Source organism: Arachis stenosperma, chromosome 2 (genome assembly GCF_014773155.1).
Source record: "Arachis stenosperma cultivar V10309 chromosome 2, arast.V10309.gnm1.PFL2, whole genome shotgun sequence".
Taxonomy (NCBI): domain Eukaryota; kingdom Viridiplantae; phylum Streptophyta; class Magnoliopsida; order Fabales; family Fabaceae; genus Arachis; species Arachis stenosperma.
Window position 1 is genome coordinate 101,267,746 of NC_080378.1, and position 21,808 is coordinate 101,289,553.

The following is a 21,808-nucleotide window of genomic DNA, read 5'->3' on the forward strand; positions in this document are numbered from 1 at the left end:
AATTTACAAATTATGAATTATAAATTTTAGAATATATTTAATGTCATTTTAAATTTTTTCAAGTTGATTATTTTGAGTTTTAATTAACAAAACAAACTTTTCAAATAAATTTGTGAGTTTGTTAAATTTTAAATAAGCCGAAGTCAAATCTAAAAAATAATCTATTAAAAAATAATAAATGTAAACTTAAACTATTTATTTATAATATAAATAGACTCGTCAAAGTTAAAATTCATACTAAATTTGACCTATTTCTCGCCAAGCAATAGTAGCATCTCAAAACTCCATCTTACGCTCAAGAGCTTAAATAAAATTTGTCCTTCAACGAACAACCCCATATCACATATGCTCTTAACATATGAACTTGAACTTCTCTATTTAGGACACGGATTCGGTACGCAGGAGACGTTTGAGTATGGAAACGCCAAAAATTTGTTTAGCACACCAGTCAGCTAGAAAGTGTCAAATAAAAATATTTGTCTTTTGTGAGTTTTTTTTGCAATTCTTTATAAAATAAAGGGGTCAATTTTTTAATTTTTTAAGTGAATATATTTAACTTAATTATTAAAATTAGTTATACTCAATATTTAATTGACTATTAGTATTGCTTATCTCTTCTTCTAGGTTCTCTTCCTCTCTTTTCACTGCCGTTGCAAGCACCGCCCCTTCCATTATTTTTCTGTTCGTTGACAACTCCCCGTTCGCTGACAACTGACTGAAACCTCTCCACCGCCTCTCCTACTCGCTCTGTCATCGCGCTGCCTCGCTCTGTCATCGCGCTGCCAACTCCTTCTCCCCACTCAGTCATGGTGGCTTCGGCATCTTATCCGGCACGTCCGAAGTCCACTGCCCCCACTCCGTCGAAGTCCACTGCTTTACCAAATGTAGCAAGTGTTTCTTCATCTAAACCCCTTGGTTTTGTTTTAACAACCTTCTGCCGCGAAGGGCTAGTGTTCCTCGAGCTAACGCGAACAATAGGATTAGAATTCCTTGACCCACCACCACATCTTAGAGGTAAAGCTTGCTTATAGCGCATCTCACATTTCTATAAAAACCTCTATTTTCTTCTAATTGACCACTATACTCACTAAAATCTGTTTTAGAAGAATGCTCAATACGATCCATGTTATTCCAATTTTTTGAAATCCCTAAAAGCCCCAATACCCCAAATCAAATAAGATTCTACTGTTCCAGCATCACAATGACCAAAATATATATAGATACGGTTTCAATTTCAAATCACTGCTAATCTCAGAGTTCAAAATTTTGAAGCAATCCCAGCGATAACCATGAAATGCGCTGCGTGATTCTACTGTGTTTCACTTTTTTGCACTTGACTTGTGGACAGTTGACAGGAAGATTTAAAGTTTAAGTGAAATTTATGTAATTCCATTTTGAAATGAAAGAATTATACCGAGCTTCAACTCTTTGGCGAACATTGCGGAATAGGGAAGAATGTGGTGGGCGCAACGGAACCAGCCAAAATGCCTCTCACCCTTCCTGTGGGCAAATTTTATTTGTTATATTAATTTTATTAACTATGGTCATATGCTTTGGAAAATTAGTTTTTTTAGATTAATTTTATTAATTATAGTTAAAGTGTGTTTGGATTAAAGTTTGTAGACCGGAATTTGTATAGAATTAATTTTGTAAAATTAATTTTAATCAAAACTTAGTTAGTATTAATGTAGTTTATTTTTGACAATTTTTATATTAAAATAGATTATAATAAACTAAATATTGTTTGAATTATACTATTCAAAATCACTTATAGATAAAAATTACTGAAAAGAGCATAAATTTAAATAATTATTTTATATTATCTTATAATTTTTCTTTAGATATTAAAATAAATTTTAATAGTCTATTTTCTAGTATTTACAGTATTCTTTAGTACTCTAATAGAATTAATAGAATCATAATACAAATAAAAAAAATTTCATACAAAAGAAACAACAAATAAAAAATTCATATTAAACAAAAAATAATAAGAATTTTATAAAAAATAATAATATGCATGAGAGAGTATTAAAAAAAAATATTATAAAAGGAACAATAAAATTAATCTTATAAATAATGAAAAACAAAATTGATAGATAGAAAATAAATTTTAATCTAACGTGAACAAATAAAATTTTTAAGAAAATTAAATGTAGGTGGCTCCAAGTGCTGAATCAAATATGATTCGAATTATTTTGACAGGGACTAATTTAAATTTAAGAGGTTAAAATTACTCTTTTTTTAGCTAATTCGAACTAATCTCATTCAAATTACATTAAAATATATTTTTGGGTGATCCATGTTACTATTTTTTGCTTTGATAGAATCACGTAATCTTCTCTTCCATTTGGTTTAATATGGCATTTTTATAACTTACAGTAATATAATCTAAGAAATTAATTATTATTTTAGATAATTTTATTAATGAGAAATTAATAATTATGTTAGATTAATTTATTAATTATAGTAATATGTCATGAAAAATTATTAGTTGTTTAGAATGTTAATCACAGTAAGATGTTGTAAAAAATTAATATTTTTTATTAATTAAAGAGCTATAAAAAATTAATATTTTATTAATTAAACTTTAAAATTTACTACATATATATTTTTTTATTTTTAATTTATTTTTCAAGTCAACGATAACACCTATCAATTTAATAAAATTAATCTAAAAATACTAATTTTTCATAGCATCTTATTATAATTAATATTGTAAATAATTAATAAATTCTTTTGATATATTACTATAATTAATAAAATAAATCTAACAATTATTAATTTCTCATATCATATTATTGTAATTAATAAAATTATTTTATAAATTTACTAATTCTTTGAATTATATTACTATAATTAATAAAATTATAAAAAAAAATTCCTAAATCATATTATTATATCCTATAAAATTACTCTAAAAAATTACTAATTTTATTTAAAATCTTACTATATAATTAATAAAACTATTCTATATATTATTTAACTATAATTAACAAAATTAATGTAACAAAATTACTAATTTTCAATATATATTACTATAATTAATCAAATTATTCTAAAAATTATTAATTTAAGATTTAGTGTTTAGGTTTAGGATTTAGAATTTATGGTATAGGATTCAGGATTTAGAATTTTAGGATTTCTTTTTCTTCTTCTTATCCTTGATATACGCCTATTCTTTCATTTGAATCCTAGAACTTACTACATATAATTTTTTTTTTATTTTTGATTCATTCCCCAAGTCAACCCTATCAATTTAATAAAATTAATCTAAAAAATACTATTTTTTATAACATCTTACTATAATTAATACTCTAAATAATTAATATTTTTTATGACATTTTACTATAATTAACAAAATTAATCTAATAATAAATATAATTAATATTTTTAAATCATGCACGTATAGAAATAAATTAGCTACGCCCTACGGTTGCACATGCTTAATCTAATAACGCCGTCTTCTATGTTGATATGATAAAATATTATCCATACAGTATAAAATTAATCTAATAATATCACACAATAATATCTAAAAAACAATAATTTTATTAAACATAATATTCTTTTAAAATAATCATAAATAATACTTATAACAATTCATCCTATATATGGAAACATTTTAAATTAATATGAAAACGTTTTAATTAATAAAATTACTTTAAAAATTTACTTATTTTTCGGATCATATTACTTTAATTAATAAAATTACTAAAAAATAACTAATTTCTTAAATTATATTATTATAGTCCATAAAATTACTCTAAAAAAATACTAATTTCACATAACATCTTACTATAATTAATAAAATTATTCTCGATATTATTTAACTATAATTAATAAAATTAACATAACAAAATCACTAATTTTTAATATATATATATATATATATATATATATATATATATTATAATTAATTAAGTTACTCAAAATATTGTTAATTTTTCAGAACATCTTACTTTAAAAAGAAAGATATGTTTTATATATCTAAATATTACTCTTATATTATATATACAAATATCACTCTTAATTTTTTGTTTTTTTTATTAGATTTTGTAAAAAAAATAATTTTAAAAAATATAAAAAATATTTTAATTGATAAAATTAAAATATTATATGAATATTTATAAAAATTTTCAAATGTTAGTTTGAATATAACAAAATATATTTATCTTATTTAATAAAAATAAAACACTACTTACCAGAGTTTAGGGTTTAGGATTTGAAAATTGAGAGCTAGAAATTGGGGGTTGAAGTTGGAGGTTTGGTAGGACTGAGCACGTATTGTGGGTATCCGATTATCCGTTCGAACCAAACCAAACCTGTTAAATTGGTTTTGAAATGAATGGGTAATCAGGTCCAACCCAAATTAAATCAATGACTCTCTCTAGTAATTAGTTTGGGTAACGATTTTGGAGTGCAGAATTCAAATCAACATGTAGATCCGACCATATATTAATTAAATAAATAATAAAAATTTAAAGTATATATATATATATATATATATATATATGCATTTTAATAGAAAATTTAAAGTGAATAAATTAAATTAAAATTTAATTTTTTTATTTTAAAACACGTTATCATTTACACAAACATAATAATATCTTTTTATAAATTAATTGCTCTTTTTTTACAATTAAATTTACTATAATTTTTATTTTTGGAGGAAAACGTTAATTCATTCCCTCTTTTCTTTTTCTTATCTTTTTTGTTTTAATAAATCAAATAAAATATAAGTATTTTCTAAATTAGAAATAGCCAAAGTTCATTTGAGAAATAATTAATCAAGTTACTTTAAAAATTACTAATTTATAATTTAGGATGTAGTGTTTAGGATTTATGGCCTAAAATCTAAGGTTTAGGACGTAAGATTTAGAATTTAGAATTTTAGGATTTTTTTTTTCTTCTTCTCCTTAATATACGTACATCCTTTTATTTGAACTTTAGAATTTACTACGTATATTTTTTTTTTATTTATTCTCCAAGTCAACTCTATCAATTTAATAAATTAGTCCAAAAAAAACTAATTTTTCATAGCATCTTACTATAATTAATACTCTAAATAATTAATAATTTTTTATAATATGTTGCTAATAATTAATAAAATTACTTTATAAATTTACTAATTTCTCATATTATATTATTATAATTAATAAAATAACAAATTTTCTAAATTATATTACCATAACCTATAAAGTTACTCTAAAAAATTACTAATTTCACGTAACATCTTACTATATAATTAATAAAATTATTCTCTATATCATTTAACTATAGTTAATAAAATTAATATAACAAAATTACTAATTTTTAATATATATTACTATAATTAATTAAGTTATTCTAAAAATTACTAATTTAGAATTTAGGGTATAGGTTTAGAGTTTAAGATTTTTGAATTTCTTTCTTAAGAATCTGCTGTTGGCCAATGAATTGCTGCATGCACAAGGCGGGGTTCAAACTCCCGACACTTAAGCGGACGAGTAAACTGACCACTCGACCAACCCAAGTTTGTTAGGTCCATTCTTTCATTTGAACTTTAGAACTTACTATATATATATTTATTATTTTTAATTTATTTTCCAAATCAACGGTAACCCTCATTAATTTAATAAAATTAATCTAAAAAATACTAATTTTTCATAGCATCTTATTATAATTAATATCCTAAATAATTAGTAAATTTTTATGACATATTACTATAATTACTAAATTTAATTTAACATAATAATTAATTTTTCATATCATATTAACATAATTAATAAGATTATTTTAAAAAATTTCTAATTTCTTAGATTATATTACTATAATTAATAAAATTATTAAAAAAATAACTAATTTTCTAAATTATATTAGTGATAAAATAATTCTGAATTTATGATATGATAAAATACTTTTCAAAAAGCTATTCTAATGTTTGACTTCTAAACACCAAATTATTTATTTAAATAGTTTAATTTTTATCTAACCTAATATAATAAAGTATGTTTAAACCTTATTATTATTATTATTATTATTATTATTATTATTTTATAAAATGTGAAAATTTTTTAAAAAATTTTATGAGTATTATAAAGATTTGTAAGTCAATTTATGTAAATCGATTCAAGATACTTTTTATATACTCATCACTCATGGCTTCTTTTAAGAAAATTGAAAAAAAAAATAATTATTGTAATTATTTATTTTGGGTATGTCTAAAACGAGCACAACAATTACGTACTTATTAGATGTGCAACATTTATATAGACCATTAGATTTGATTAGATGAAAATCAAAGGCTAATATGAAAATCAAAGGCTAATATGAAAGAAGAACATTGATGGACTCTAATAAATACAAAATATTCTAGTATATAAATAAATATTTTAAATGACAATACTTTAATACACACTACTTAAATGGTAACAGAATCTTTTATTCTTAAATAATTAAATACAAAACATATAGATACAAAAATATGAGTATTTTTTATTCAATATGATTAATTAGTATGCAAGAAATATTTATGATATTAAAAAATTATATTAAAATAAAAATTTAAACTGTAACATAAAAATATAAAATAGTTAAAATTTTATTTTATATTATTTGATAAATAATTAGATTATTATATTCAAAATTTATTAACTAAATAATTTTATTAAAGATATTATTATATAATATAATTTTTCATCAAAATATTTTAAAAATATAATTTATTTAAATTATTATATATAATACATGAAAATATTAACCTTTTTATTTTTCTCAATTTTTTAAAAAACGGAATAAATAATATAATTCTAAAAACATGCCTATTATATTACATATTTACTTATATTAGTAAAACCTAAACTAATCAAGCTTACGCAATTAAAAGTATAAAACATATAAATAAAAAAATAAAAATATTTTGAAAATATTATGACATTTACACTAATTTTTCATATATATATATATATATGTATATATATATATAAATTTGGTCAAGTTAAAGAATAAAAAATTTAACTAAAAAATAAAAAGGTACTTGGAAATAATAAAAATAAAAAATAATTTTATTATAAATATATAATTTTAAATATTATATATATGAAACTTTAAATGTTAATTTTAATAAATAAAAAATTTTATTTTTTGTATTTATATATTTTATATTTTTAATTAAGTAAGTTTGATTAGTTTAGATCTTACTGGTATAAGTAAATATATAATGTGATAGGCATGTATTTAGAATTATGTTATGTTTATTCTATTTTTTTTTAAATTGAAAAAAAATAAAAAAGGTTAATATTTTCATGTATTATATATAAATGTCGCGCATCCAATAAGCACATAATTATTGTACTCGTTTTAAACATAGTACTCTCTAAAAATAATCATAACTAATACTTATAACAATTCATTCTTATATATGAGAACGTTTTAAATTAATATGAGAACGTTTCAATTAACATGGATGATAGACGGTTTTAATTCAATTCACGTAATTTGAAAAAGAATAAAACCATAATAAATTTAAAAATTTTGATAAATAAAATTTAAACGATATATAATTTAAGTTTCAAACCATATATAAATATAGTACTCTTTTAAAATAATCATAAATAATACTTATAACAATTCATTTATGTATATAAGAACGTTTTAAATTAATATGAGAACGTTTCAATTAATATGGGTGATAAACAATTTTAATTTAATTAACGGTAATTTAAAAAAAAAATAAAACCATAATAAATTTAAAAATTTTGATAAACAAAATTTAAACGATATATAATTTAAGTTTAAAAAATTTAATATAATTTAAACGATATAATTTGAACATTTCAAATAATAGAGTAGATGAAAAACTTTATATCAAATTTGTTATATTAAATTAACAATTTTAAATTACGTGCTGAAATAAGTAGTTTCAAATTATGTGATTTGAGTTAAAATTGTCCATTAAATCTGTCTATCACCTATATTAATTAAAACGTTCCGATTAAAATGATTATATCTATAGGTACTGAACTTATATCTATAGGTACTGAACCACCAATTTGCGTATTGTATATATCATATATTTATGTAATTTAAATAAAAAATCCTTAATAAAATTATTTTATAAATTTACTAATTTCTCAGATTATATTACTATAATTAATAAAAATTACTAAACCCCAAATTACTAAATCTTGTTCCTCATGACTCATGAGTTATGAGCCTGGCAACACCGAAATTCCCAATTTCCAAATCTTTTACAGCTTCGTATTTGTCCATAGTGATCACAATTAACCATCGAAATCCTCAACTAGATCTTCAAGACCAACAGAGACAGAAATAGAATTGAAATAAAATCATAGGATCATTCTGTCCATTAATTCGATCAAAAGAGTACCTAAAGCTGGTTATTTTTCATTGAATAAAAACTTGTTTCTTAATCTGTTCTGATTTTGTATAAAATTAGGGAGAGAGAGAAAGGGAATACGGTTAGAAAAATGGTGGAGAAGAAGAAAGAAGAATGGAATTGAAATCCATAGCTGCCGGCACCCTCAATCTCTCCCCCTCTCTCAACCATCTGATGGATTCGATCTTTGACGCGATCAACGCCCGAGATCTCTCTCCAATGGCGCCGTTTCCAGTCACAGCTTTTTTCCGACGATTTTGCCGGAGTCCTCAAGCTCTTCTCTGACCATATGGTTGATGCTGGGGTGCTCGAGCTTGTGGCGGAGATTAGGAAGAAGAGGGAGGAGTTGATGGTGAAGAGGGAGCTGTTGAAGTTTGTGAGGATAATTTTTGCGGCGAATAAGATGTTGGAGAGTGTTAAGAAAGCGTTGAAGAATGGACGGTTTGGTTTCCCTGGAGAAAGGTTGAAGGAGCTGAAAGTGACATTAACATAATAGGAGATATTTAATTCTAATTAATTTAAGCTAATATATTTCTAATCTTTTAATATAAACCCACATATATTTTTGATATAACAACAATAACTATAAAAAAATAATATTTTTAAAATAACCCCACTGACATAAAAGCTGTAAAAAAACTAGCTAGCCAATTACATCGAATTATATTTAGAATGATCTTAATCGTTTGACTAAGAAAATATAAAAGATCTAATGGTTTTTCAATAAAAAAACACACCAATAAGCCAAACAAGCTTTTGGCATTTCGATACCCAAAAAAAGGGCGGCGTACCGAATCCGTGCCCCTCTATTCACCACTATTTGTCGGGTTTTTTTTCTTTCTTCTTTTGGACTTGATACTACAAGCTCTGGTCACTTTCTTAGTGTGTGTTTAATTTCTTTTCCAGCGCCGTGGAGGTTACAAGCGGTTTTTATTTCAAAATAAAACATGCTTCCCCCACTCTTCACGTTAAGAAGCCCTGAAGCCCACAACGCAAACCCACCCAAAAGAAAAAAGAAAACAGAAAAATAAGTATAAAAAAATAAATTAATTAAATTTTATATTTATATTAGTATTATCTTATTTATGCTATAATTTAGATTAATTTAAAAATAAAATTTTACATTATATTATATTTTTAATTGTCTGATGATTTAGTTTTATTATCATCACAAACAAAATCAACATTATTATTTATATTAACCGTATAAATAATTTAATTTTTTCATTTTAAAAAATCCCATTTATTTTAAAAAAAAAATAGACAGGGAAAAAAAAGAAATATCGTAAGCGTCAGTTACAACCTCACCCCGTCTCAGTACAGCCTGTGTTCAAACTCAGCACAGATTGCCTCTCTCCTCTTTTATCTCTTCTTCTCTAACAAAACCTAAAATTAAATCAAAAAAGAAAAAAGGAAAAAAAGTTCCTATGATTTTACATCAATACCCTCAAACCGCTAGTGATATCCGTCTACCCTCGCATGGTCAAATAGTAATTCCATCTCCACCATCTCAAAACCACCCACCGGAACCAAAAAAATAACAAAAAGACAATGCTCTTCGCCATTCTCTTCTATTCTTCTTCCTCCGATCCACCACCACGATCCCTTCTCCCGAAACCCTAACCCTAAATCCCCAAATTCTCCATTCTCTTCCGATTCGAAACCCCAAAAAACTTCTTTCATAAAAAAAGGACAAAAAGATAGCCTCGAATCGAAGGAGAGAAAAAACGGAATCATTGGGCGACAATGGGGGATTTCAACCTTGCTCTGTTGATCGTGGCGATCGTGGTGTGCGTGATCGTGTTCCTGGTGAACGTGTACCTTCTCGTGAACTACCAACATCCTGATGACAAGAACCAGGCATACTTCCCCAAATTCGTCGTCGTTTTCGGTCTCTCTGTCGCCGCAATCTCCATTCTCATGCTCCCGGCAGATGTCGCGAACCGGCAGGCGTGTCGCCACGCGATCTACAATGGTGCGTGCAACCTCACGCTCCCGATGAAGACCTTGTGGCTCGTCGTTTACATCGTCGACGCCGTGCTTGTCTTCTTCGTTATTCCTTTCGCAATGTTCTACTATGAAGGCGACCAAGACAAGTAAGTATGCATGTTTTAATTGTATGATTTTGCCTTTCAAATTTTAAATTATGTTTAAATTTTTTAATAAACTTTTTCTTTTGAAAACGGCGTGGCGTCGTTGAGAGAAATAAGAACTTACAATTACGAAATAGTTGAAATTGATTTAGATTCTTTGGCGCTTTTTCTACAGACAACTTATGAAAAGGCGGAAAATTTGCAACAGTTAGAACATCGATAAAGTAGAAAGAATCTCAAATTAATATGGTTTAGACTTTAGTTGGAAAAGGCTTGATGGTGATCGTTTTTGTAATGTAGTTTGATTTGAGAAAGTTGATGTTTTATTTGAATTTTTTTTCCTTTTCCATTTCTTTGTTATGTGCTTTTGCAGGAGTATTGGCAAGAGGATTAGGAGTGCATTGTTGTGGATGGTGACCACTGCTATCGTGTGTGCTCTCATTCTGGGAATTTTGTATGGTATGGCATATTTGTTTGCTCTTGTTCCTTTTGTTATGTTTTATATAAGTCTATAATAGTCGGTGATTGGAATAGTTTGATTCCATTTCTGATGGTAGAAAACCCCAGATGACAGTCTTACCTAGGTTATGTGAGTAAGTTTACGATAAGGATTTTTCAACTGATGGTTGTGTTTACTTCAGTTGTTAATGTTGAGTGGTTTGACATGTTTGGTGTACATTATGATGAAGTAGCCATATATTGGCTAAGTGTAACTATTAATGCGAATGAATGTTAATCCAGTATATAGTAGACGACCGTATCAAGCTGCATCTGCACAGGAAACCTTTGGTTCTTGCATTTTAGTTGGCCTCTAAGCTTTGGTTCTTGCATGAAGGGGCAATGCAATAGATTAGAATATGAAACCGTTCTTAAGCCTCCACCATGTTGGAGACTCATTCCTTGACACTGCTATCAGAATTCATGAGCACTAGGTTGCCAAACATCAATCTTACTTGTGCACCAAGGATTTCCCTCTAAGTAATTATGTGGAAAATTTCTTATTGAGTCTAAAATCTGACTGCCAAATGTCAAATGATGACCAATTAGATTATCAGTTTGTTGAGTAAACTTTTAAAATAAATTGTTACTTGACGTTGAAGCCTCAAACGCTGACTGACTGTCTCTACTCCAATTCTGAATGATCTGTTAGGGCTTGTTGGGAAGGTGGACTTTACTGTCAGGCATCTCTCTTCTTCCACAACGTCATTTCCAAGCTCATGGAGCCTAAGTAACAGTCAACAATGCCTTGGAAATGGTGCCCGTCAGGTCTCTTCTTTTTTCTAATAGCCCCCTTTACAGGGTCTTGTTTCTTTTTGGAATTTATATTTCTGTATCCTTCAACTCCTCCTCCTCCATCTTCTTTTTCTTTTGCTGTTTCTGATTCTGGTTTTGCCTTTGTCCTGAAAACAGTGTTCTGCATATTTGGCTAATCCTTCATCAGAGAAAACATGGACCATGCGTACTACCTTCCCTGAATATGTTGTTGCTCTTGCTACTATTGTTGGTTCTGTGCTTTTTGCTGTAAGTAATTCTTTAAGAAATGTTCTTATGTAAAGTTAAAATTTCTAATTTAAGCAATGAATTTCACAAGCCATGTCATATTTATGGCTAACCTTACCTGTTAATGATATTAATCATTGTTATATCCCCATTAAATCCAGATATTTGGTGGTGTTGGCATTGCCTGTCTTCCGTTAGGACTTATATTTTCATTTATTCGGCGCCCAAAGGCTGTTATCACTCGTTCACAATATATCAAGGTGAGGGGTGCTCTTATAGAAGAGGAAATAATAAAAGAATGACAACATGCTTGTTTCTTCTATGATATGCTTATATATGTGGTTGGTTGGTTGTTTACTGTAGGAAGCAACTGAGCTGGGCAAGAAAGCAAGAGAACTGAAGAAAGCAGCTGAGTCACTTCATCAAGAAGAAAGAAGTGGTGCAAAGGGTAGGAAATTTCGCAAAAATGTGAAGTCAGTAGAAAAGGTAAACAAATACTGGTGAATTAACAAGCATTTCGTGTAAAATTTTATGTGAGCCCTGTTGGAATCTGCTTTGCATATCTTGATTTGAAGTGTGCTGTTCTAGTTTGTGTTTGAAAGTTGTCTGCAGTGCAGTTAATGAAATGCTCTGCCGGTTTATGTGCTTCTAGTTTTTCACTTACCTATCTCACTTAATTTGGCAGGAATTGTTTCAACTAGAAGAAGATGTAAAGCTTCTTGAGGAGATGTACCCACAAGGCGAGCAGGTAGCTCTTGAATTTCTAGCTTTCTGAATTACAGTCACAAACGAAGAATAGTGTGTTTCCTTCTTACGATCCTGTATGAATGCAGGCTGAGACAACATGGGCGCTAACAGTTCTTGGATATCTGGGAAAGCTTGTTTTGGGAATTTTAGGGTAAGACCAAATTTGCTGGACTAAATTGAAACTGAAAATTGACAAGAATAGGAATCCTCTTAATCTGAATAAAACCATTATACTAATGCCCTTCAACTTAATCTCAATGCATTGTAAGATTGAGAGAGAAAATGAATATGTCTAGCAATCAGCTTTACTTTTACATGTAATTAGAGAATGTTGTTGGGTGGCTAGTTCTTGTTGTGATCTGTGCTAGATTTGGGGCTGTTGACTATGCACAGTGATTAGAATGTTTTTTGGTCCCTTTTTTAATCAGTGTTTTGGGATGGAAGTTTGTATAAAAACTAGTTTCCTGTGTAATTACAGGAATTTTTTCCCAATAAAAAGGGTGCTATAACCTGGCTTGTATTTTACTCTTCATGTTCATTTTTAAATGGTTTAAGTATCTTCTGGGTGGTCTTTTAATTCAAGGTTCATTTTGTTTTTGCGCGTGTGCACATTTTTATTTCAATGGTAGTTTTCGGTAATATCTCCTGGAAACTTTTGCTGTGGAAAATGTCGAGGATGTGACTGATGAAGATTGTTTATTCTTAAACAGGTGTTATGGTTTTCTTATATTCTTCTAACTCAAGTTTTGAAAACTGTTCCAGGCTTATTGTTTCTGTGGCATGGGTTGCACATATCATCATCTATCTATTAATCGATCCTCCTCTATCTTCTTTCCTGAATGAAGTTTTCATCAAGCTGGATAGTATATGGGGTTTGTTGGAATACTCCTGCCTTTTTTGTTATAATGTCATAAGCTATATAAATTACATTATGCCTTATTTAGTTATTCTGAATATGTATACTGCCTTCATCAGGTCTTCTGGGAACAGCCGCGTTTGCATTTTTCTGCTTCTACCTTTTGCTTGCTGTTATTGCTGGTGCAACAATGCTAGGGCTGAGACTAGTTTTCATTACTATACATCCTATGAAGTAATCAAATAGTTGTTAAATCTATCTTTTTAGTAGCTTGTTTCTCTTTGTCCCATAATATTTATATTGATCACTCAATATGTTCACCTATGCTAGATGGGGAGCGACTCTCATGAACTCTTTTCTGTTTAATGTGGGCCTTATCCTTCTCTGCTCCATCAGGTATGTAATGTGTTACTCATCCCAATGGGTTGCCATGTACAGATTTACATTCACAATAGTGATTTTTATTCTTCTTTGGTCACATATAGTAGGAAGTTCAAGTTTTAAAAGAATACATTAGCGGTGATAAAGAAATGCAGCCGTTGATTTTCATCTAGAAATTTTTAAGTTGAATTATTATTATTATTTTCAAATTGATTGTGTCAGTAGTTTGGTTATCAGGAGTTTGATAAATACCGCTGTATATTGTATGGTTTGGGTGGGGCACTTTTCATGCTGTCATGTGCTTTGACTAAACTGCTAATAATGTTCAACTATTTCACTGTTTCAGTGTGATCCAGTTCTGTGCGACAGCATTTGCCTACTATGCTCAAGCAACTGCAGCACAGGAAATATTTGGCCACACCTTGGAGTCTCTGCGTGGAATTAAATATTTGTACAAGTGAGTAGAGCCGGAATTTTTTTCACTTTTCTGTGTCCTTTTAAGGGCAAATGTGAAACCTTTTAATAGTTTGCAAATATAATACCGCACAGTGGGATGGTCTACTTTTTTCTTGTACTATAACAACAACAAAGTCTTATCCCACTAGGTTTTGTGTGTATAATAATATTTACACACCCAAAATATATTCAGTGTTCACAGTAAATATTTGATTCAGTGTTTACCATTTGATGGCTACATTTGTGTGTGTTGCATCAATAACTTATATGATGTTCATATTAGGAATGTTATTTTCACTATTATCGTTGAAGAGTTAATATGAATATTTACTTGTATTATTTTTTCCTTTGTCTATACTTTGCTTATATATAACCTGACAAAATGGCTGCTACATCACAGGTACAACGTATTTCAGATCGCATTTGTTGTGTTGGCTGGATTGACATTTGTGTATTATCTTATCTTTGTAAGTTTGTGGCTTTAAAATCCTTCCTTCCCCTCTTTTATTCTTGTTAATATTGGTGATGCTGAATGGTTTTTGAATTTGGAAAATGTCAGGGATGGAGAAGAAGAAAGCCTAGTGGCAGGTTCCAATTGTCTTCATGAGGTATGGAACAGTGTCTTCTGAAGGGATCCCATTGTACAATCATTGTCACATCATATATCATTTAGAATGGTTTTTAGTATTCGGATGTGTTATGGCCTAGTTTTGTTTATGATGTATCTTGAATGCTAATATAGAGTTAGGCTGAAACATAATCCGAATAGAAGCATATTCCTGCAGTGTAATCAATCATTAAGATGGGGTGCCTGTGTTGTCACTGAGGCGTCTTCATTCTTTCTTCTCACACCTTTTGTATGTATTATTCTGTTGCTTGGTTTGTGTTACCCATTCTTCTGATTCTGTAATTGAATATCTTGTGCACACGTATCTCCTGGGTTTTCTAGAAGACTTTGATGTAATTCAAATCTTACCAAACAGAAAGTTGTACCAGTTGCCTTTTTATGCTCCATCTGTTTTTGTAGGCATGTTCATAGTGTTCATAGGGGATTATTTTATTTTTTTAGTTTAATTGTGCTGTACTTTTCTCCCTCCTTTTTCCCCCTCATTTATTTATCTAGTTAACTCCTTTTGTTTAAATGGCTATTAAGTTGCTCATGAAAGAGTTAACCATAGTGGTTGAGAATGTATAATTAGATGTCAGTAAAATGATAAACTGACACAGCAATCGACCATTTTTCTGGTGTTGTGGATTGGCAATAAGTGTCACCCACTTGATCTTGCATTTCAAATTCCGCGTCCTTGGTTCAGAAATTTATAAAAATTGTTTTCAAGTGACTTCTCAGCTATCATAGGAATATTCTAGACTGCATTACTTTTGTTTTTCACAATCTTAAGGAAACCACAATCTTCTATAATTAACTTATTTGGATGCAAAACCCAGTGGTTTATATTATTTATATGGCTTGCAGCATAAAGCAGAAATATAAGTAATTAAGTACATTAACGTCGCAAGTTGATGAAACAGAGTTGACGCTAGGCATGCCCAAAACCACGAATAAACTTGCTCAAGATTTATTAACCCCTTATTTCATGAGACACTGTTAAAACACTAGTCCCATTGAAAACTTTCCTGGAAGGTCCAATTAGAAACATTTGTAGGGGTCTTTGCATCAGCACCAGTTGGATCATATGGTGAGTCTTCTGAAAATTCTGTTGCCATTGACTTCCAGTACAAACTAGGTTCCCAGTCTGCTTCTCTAAGAACCTTCAATATCTCTTTTGCCACAATCTTGCTCCCTTCAGATGATAGATGAATCCCATCCCTGTCAAACATCATGCAAACAAATGAAGCAAAGAAAGATTTTAACTGTTTTTCAAGTTTACTCTTTAAGACCTCTTCATGACCTCAAGATATAGACACCCCTTAAGGCGAAAGTATGAATGTGATTGGCATACTTACTTGAAGCAAACATTTAACCAGTCATTCCTTTCCTGTAGTGCAGACCAGAGATCAATGGCCTCGATATTCATCTCGCGGCACACCTCCAAACATGCTTCGGAATATATTCGACAGGATTCGTTTGTCCTTCCTAAATCCCCCAGTTGTTTACTGGTTTTGGTTCAATCATTAGTTCATTAGAGTTCAAGATTAAAATGTATCGGAAAATAAAAGCAATAAGCTTTTACCTAAGCTAATCTGTCATAAAAACTTTTTCCTCAAAAGTTAGATTTTTATATCATAAGCTTGGACTTTATGACGTATATATGCCTGACCCTGAATGATGACAAGGGTACAAAAACAAGAGGGTTGCTGATACATATAAATCATGTATGTTTGTCTAGTGAACAACTTAATCATTTGAGATAGACATTTCATAAATTGGTGCCGTCTATGCTGAAGATAAAAGTCACCTGCCTATGTGACTACAAATATCTATCCTATTATATTGAGACATGTGGAGGGTAGTGATTTTATTTGACCAACTTATCTTCTTGATGGCTCAGTTTTTAGTATTTTACCACAGTAGATTATCAAGACCGTTTTTAATTATTTTTCACATTAAACAGAATTTTGTAAAAAAATTAGAAGATTTGTAAATAAAAATAAAAAATTGAAAACAAATTGATTTAATTCTTTAGAAGCAGTAGGGTTTAGGGGTGACAACGGAGCGGGTAGGGGCGGGTTTTTGCTCTACCCGACCCCACCCCATCCTACAATAATCTGCATAAAATCGACCCCGCTCCTACTTGCAGGTAGTAAAAGGTTGAACCCTAACCCTCCCCTCCCCTACCCTACCCTACCTACCCTACCCTACCCTACCCTACCCTACCCTACCCTACCCTACCCTACCCTACCCTATAATTATTAAAATCTATTAAATAAAATTAAATTTCAAAATTTATATAACCATCATCACATACATAACATAAATTAAAGTAAAATTTTTAATATGATACAATATTATCAATCATTTTACTAATTATTTTACATATATTACACATTATATATTAAAATTATATATTATATATATATCGTGACGGGTAGAAACGGGTAATACCTAAACCCGGCCCCGCCCCGCCCAAGAACCCGCCCCGAGCGGGTAGGGGCGGGGTGGGCGGGTTTGGGTATTTTGCCATCCCTATTTGGGTTGGTTGGTGAATTGTCAACCCAATGTCTTATTTTTTCTACTGCATCCACCATAGATGAGTTAAATTTAGATTTGTTAGTCAACTTATAGTCATTAGTAGTCACTGAATTCATAGCATCAAAGCTTATATCCTTGTTAAGCAGGCCTTGTTAAGAAGAAAATTATTTGTGTATCTAATAACTTAAAACTCTTTGATGAGATGGTTATACAGTCGCAAAAGATCCAACCTACAAATTAAAAGATCTAATAGCTTCATAATGCAATAAGTGACAATAATGTTAATGTTAATCTTAGAAGGTTTGAGGAACCTATTAGTAGAAGTGCAAGCATCTCTATTAAAAAACAAATAACAAAAAATTGTGGACAAAACCTGAGTGTACTGCGGATTTGTTCCTCGTTGATGGGTGGAGAACTCAGAAATATTAGGCGAGTTTTCTTTGACAAGCTCTGGAAAGCATTAATGAGGTGAGATTAGTAGCAATGGTGAGCAGTAATACCCAAATATATTTTACATTTACTTTTAATTAGTTTAAATAAACTTTCACCAATCTTGTCCCAAAAAAAATAAAAATCAAGTAGAACTTCTAGATTCGAAAATGATAAATTTCTCTCTCACTATTGATTTGGTACTAATATAAATACTAAAACTTGGTTTTGTAAAGCATTTCCTTTTCGAAAGTAACTTATGAAAGCTGTCAAAGCTATAGCACTTACATAACTTTTAATAAGTACATGCACGACAATTGTGTTTGGTAAAATAACTTTTAAAATTAAAAAGGACCATAACATAATAGACATAAATATAAAAGTTAAATTTGAAAATTAATTAATGTATGAGGTTATATTAAGGCTAATTTTTTTGGATATTACAATCAGAAGAGTGTAATACATTGATATTATATTAATTTAGTGTAATACCCTGATATGGGGGTTTTCAATGTCATAAAAAATCGTGATTTATGATTTCAGAAAGAGACAAAAAAAATTATAAAAATGAGATTTTTAAATAAGATAACTTTTTTTTTTCAAAATTTCTACAACCATGAAATCGTTACTCTCATTTTCTAAGTTAATTCTAGCCATTGATTGTTGATCCAAAGCTTTCTAATTATTCTTCCTCTTCACTAAAATCGTTGGTAACGATTTTAAGCAAATCGACACTAACAATTTCTTTGAAACCAATTATGAGTCCCATAGTTAGGTATTACACATCCAAAACTTCATTTATATGTATTACACAACTGTAATTAGCATATCAAAATTAATTAGCGTTATATTAAACTTTTTAATTTTAATAAGCACAAGCCAATTTTAAAAAGTGCTTTCAAAAACACCCCTGTCTTTTACAAGTTGTAAGCACAAACACAAATACATAGTCTTTTCGATCACCAAACACAAAATATAGAACTTGTACTTTTAAAAAATATAATTAAGCACTTCTTCAAAAACTTTTACCAAACTAATCCTAATTATCACTCTTTTTTTTAACAGTAAAAAGGTAATTTGTTATTTCAGCGTCTTGAAGGACGATTTTGTTTTCTATATTTTTTGTTTGAGACAAGATTAGAGGTTTATTTTATTCTACTTTCAGATGATGTCAAAGTAGTAATCTAGTGTGAAAGAAAGAAAGGTGTTTCTACCTTAAGATGGATGGCTATCTTTCTCATATTTTCCTTGTATTCTTGAAGGGGTACATGAGAACCAAGACCATGTGGGTTTGGTCGAACCGAATCATTGCCACCAAAGTAAACAATTACTAATGATGGTTGCACATTGGCATCCTGAGTTCAATAAATAAATAAATCACTGTCTCTTTGAATTAGTCCTAAATTTTTTGAAAAATTAGTTGTCAGGATATATTTGATGCAAATCGAAAACTTTTGAAACAAAATAAAACTTAGGGGTATTATTGAAACTTTTAACAAACTTTAACGACAAAATATATACTTTATCCATAAATAAATCACTGCCTACTTGAATTGATTCGGAATAGATTTTATTCTAAGACTGTTTGAGGGCATCACATAATCATTCAAGGATAGTTAATGCCAAAAACAACAATTCCCGGATATCAATGTGGTAATACATGGTTTGATGTCTGTATAAAATCATTTTACATCGATAATATTGAATTAAGATTATTCCAGCTATATAATATGCAACAAAAACATGCATTAAGGAGTCAATTAGTTACCTTGGGAAATACTTTATCAAGAACCTCCAAAGCGCGTCTTGAATTCCAACCGGAGTATCCTCGCAGGACTATATCAGCCTAAGTCAGTTAGATGAGTGAATTCAACTAAGTTGGAGAACCATAATATCAATGAAAATTAACTGTTTTTTTTTTTTCACAAACTGAGTTTAGGGTAATTTAGATGTGTATGTACTCCAAAATCAGTCTCTTTCCAACAATATGGCATTATTCAAATTATGTGTGGAGTGCCGAAGGACCACCACCAACTAAAAAATCATTAATATGACTTCAATTCAGATAAGGATATTATATTCCTCAATAATTCAGGTTTGTCTTTATTTTTTCGATTTCCACCAAGAAAGTGACCACCATTACTTAAGGAATTTTTTTTAGCATCCAATGCAAGTTAGTGTAAAGAATATATTTTTTTCCTAACATACAAGTTGCAACTACTCCATTGAGTTCAATAATCATGTTTTTGGAGGAACATTTTCTTTTTTCCTTCATCTTATTACAACAGAGAAATTCTTAAGTGCTCCCTGAGAAAATAAGTATGTTTGTTTTGACAGATTAATTATTTCTCATATCAAGATTAAAAATAATAACAAAATAAAAACTGATTTCCATTCAAACACACAAGAAATTCACTAGTGTCTATTTCCATCATCACAAGTTCTTTAATCTCCATCTTTGAGAAATGGACGAACTAGTGTTGCCAACATATTAATCTTGGAGATTAAACCTGTCCCTTAAGTTTTAATCACTCATATGATAATAATTACTTAATTAGTGTAACAAATCTCAATAATAATGGGTCATACTCATATCCACAAATCTGAAAGATGAATTGCATAACCTTGGAGATCTTATGAACACACATTTCATCATGGCCTATGTCAACACAACATGCATGTAACGAAAAGTCAACAAGTTCTAAACTTTATGAGATTTCAATCATTCATTCATTCATCAAAGTTTAATTAATTAACAAGAAGATAGATAGAGCATATAGTAACAGGAAATTAAATTAATTAAATTATATAAACTAAGTACCTTGCGAGCATACAAATTGGCAAGGATAGATCCCCAACCTTCATCACCAAAACTAAGTTGAACAATGGATGAACCAAACAACACAAATTCAGGCCTCGCAGGTCCTACCATCTCTCTCTCTCTCTCTCTCGCATATAATATTACACTGGCACTGCCATATAGCAAATTTATAGACGAACATGATTCTTATCTGTTATTTATTTATGTATTTATAATTTGTGTCTTCTCTTGTTGTCAACATCACAGTCTTTGATATCTCTAGTAGAGTGTTTGTAGAGTATTATTTTTTATATTTTTTATAAGTAAATTAATTTAAAATTAAAATTTCCCTGAAATTAATTTATAAAATAAAATTGATATATAGTATCATCAAGAATCAATAAAATTTTGTTATTTGAATAAATATGTTAATAAAATAATATAAAATTTTAATTAAACTAATACTAAATATTAAAAGAACAAATTTTATTTTTAAATTTAAATTATTATTTATAATATATAATTTCATAAATATTTTTATAAAATTTTAAATAAAATAAAATTAAAATTAGTATTAGAGATGTTTTTACTATTTTTTATTTATAATAATTGAATAATGGTGTAATTAGTGTCAGTATTTAATGCTCGAATTTTGCACAGAAAGTAAAAGGAATTATGGGATTCCATTAGTTTTTTTTAAAGAAAAACAAAAAGTTACTGTATGTGATAAAAGAAAACATAGTTGATTCTCTTACTTATTTAGTGTATATTTGGGGATTGAGAAATTTTCTATATATAAGCGTTTTTTTATACAAGTTTTTACAAGTGCATTTTTTTTTGTGCACGTTTTTCTTCCTCTTTCTCTTCTTTTTCTTCTTCTTTTCTTTCGTTTTTTGCCTTCTCTTTCTCATTCTTCAACCATTACTACACATTTTCACTGCACCTTCTTCTTCTTGCTGCATGTTCTTCTTCCTCTTTCTCCTTTTCTTTTTCTTTTCTTTCGTTTCTTGCCTTTTCT

General features: G+C 28.9%; 2 protein-coding genes across 3 annotated transcripts; one reads left to right on the plus strand and one right to left on the minus strand.

Moving 5' to 3' along the window:
* The first annotated feature begins 9,813 nt into the window (after positions 1–9,813).
* On the plus strand, positions 9,814–15,417 carry LOC130960523 (LIMR family protein At5g01460). The gene is made up of 14 exons (XM_057885939.1): positions 9,814–10,473; positions 10,844–10,929; positions 11,621–11,736; positions 11,881–11,991; positions 12,132–12,230; positions 12,334–12,456; positions 12,656–12,718; positions 12,804–12,868; positions 13,480–13,589; positions 13,693–13,807; positions 13,904–13,969; positions 14,301–14,411; positions 14,811–14,877; positions 14,970–15,417. The coding sequence occupies exons 1-14, from the start codon at positions 10,124–10,126 to the stop codon at positions 15,015–15,017; spliced, it is 1,530 nt and encodes a 509-aa protein (XP_057741922.1). The 5' UTR covers positions 9,814–10,123; the 3' UTR covers positions 15,018–15,417.
* A 405-nt stretch (positions 15,418–15,822) lies between these two features.
* On the minus strand, positions 15,823–20,978 carry LOC130960524 (GDSL esterase/lipase WDL1-like). Of its 2 annotated transcripts, XM_057885940.1 has the most exons (6): positions 20,812–20,978; positions 19,759–19,836; positions 19,205–19,345; positions 17,935–18,011; positions 16,376–16,525; positions 15,823–16,238 (listed from the first exon to the last, which is right to left on the minus strand). In XM_057885940.1, the coding sequence occupies exons 1-6, from the start codon at positions 20,920–20,922 to the stop codon at positions 16,025–16,027; spliced, it is 771 nt and encodes a 256-aa protein (XP_057741923.1). In that variant the 5' UTR covers positions 20,923–20,978; the 3' UTR covers positions 15,823–16,024. The 2 variants fall into 2 exon arrangements, with proteins under 2 accessions (XP_057741923.1, XP_057741924.1); XM_057885941.1 differs by lacking the exon at positions 19,205–19,345.
* Between the last annotated feature and the right edge of the window lie 830 nt (positions 20,979–21,808).

What these genes read in the sequence shown, in the direction of transcription:
- LOC130960523 (XM_057885939.1), top strand. Translation starts at nt 10,124, where the DNA reads ATGGGGGATTTCAACCTTGCTCTGTTGATCGTGGCGATCGTGGTGTGC. An exon ending in CAAGCTGGATAGTATATGGG is followed by an intron (nt 13,590 to 13,692) that starts GTTTGTTGGAAT and finishes TGCCTTCATCAG; the next exon opens with GTCTTCTGGGAACAGCCGCG. An exon ending in ATCCTTCTCTGCTCCATCAG is followed by an intron (nt 13,970 to 14,300) that starts GTATGTAATGTG and finishes TCACTGTTTCAG; the next exon opens with TGTGATCCAGTTCTGTGCGA.
- LOC130960524 (XM_057885940.1), bottom strand. Translation starts at nt 20,922, where the DNA reads ATGGTAGGACCTGCGAGGCCTGAATTTGTGTTGTTTGGTTCATCCATT. An exon ending in CCAATTTGTATGCTCGCAAG is followed by an intron (nt 19,837 to 20,811) that starts GTACTTAGTTTA and finishes TAACTGACTTAG; the next exon opens with GCTGATATAGTCCTGCGAGG. An exon ending in CAAATCCGCAGTACACTCAG is followed by an intron (nt 16,526 to 17,934) that starts GTTTTGTCCACA and finishes AACCAAAACCAG; the next exon opens with TAAACAACTGGGGGATTTAG.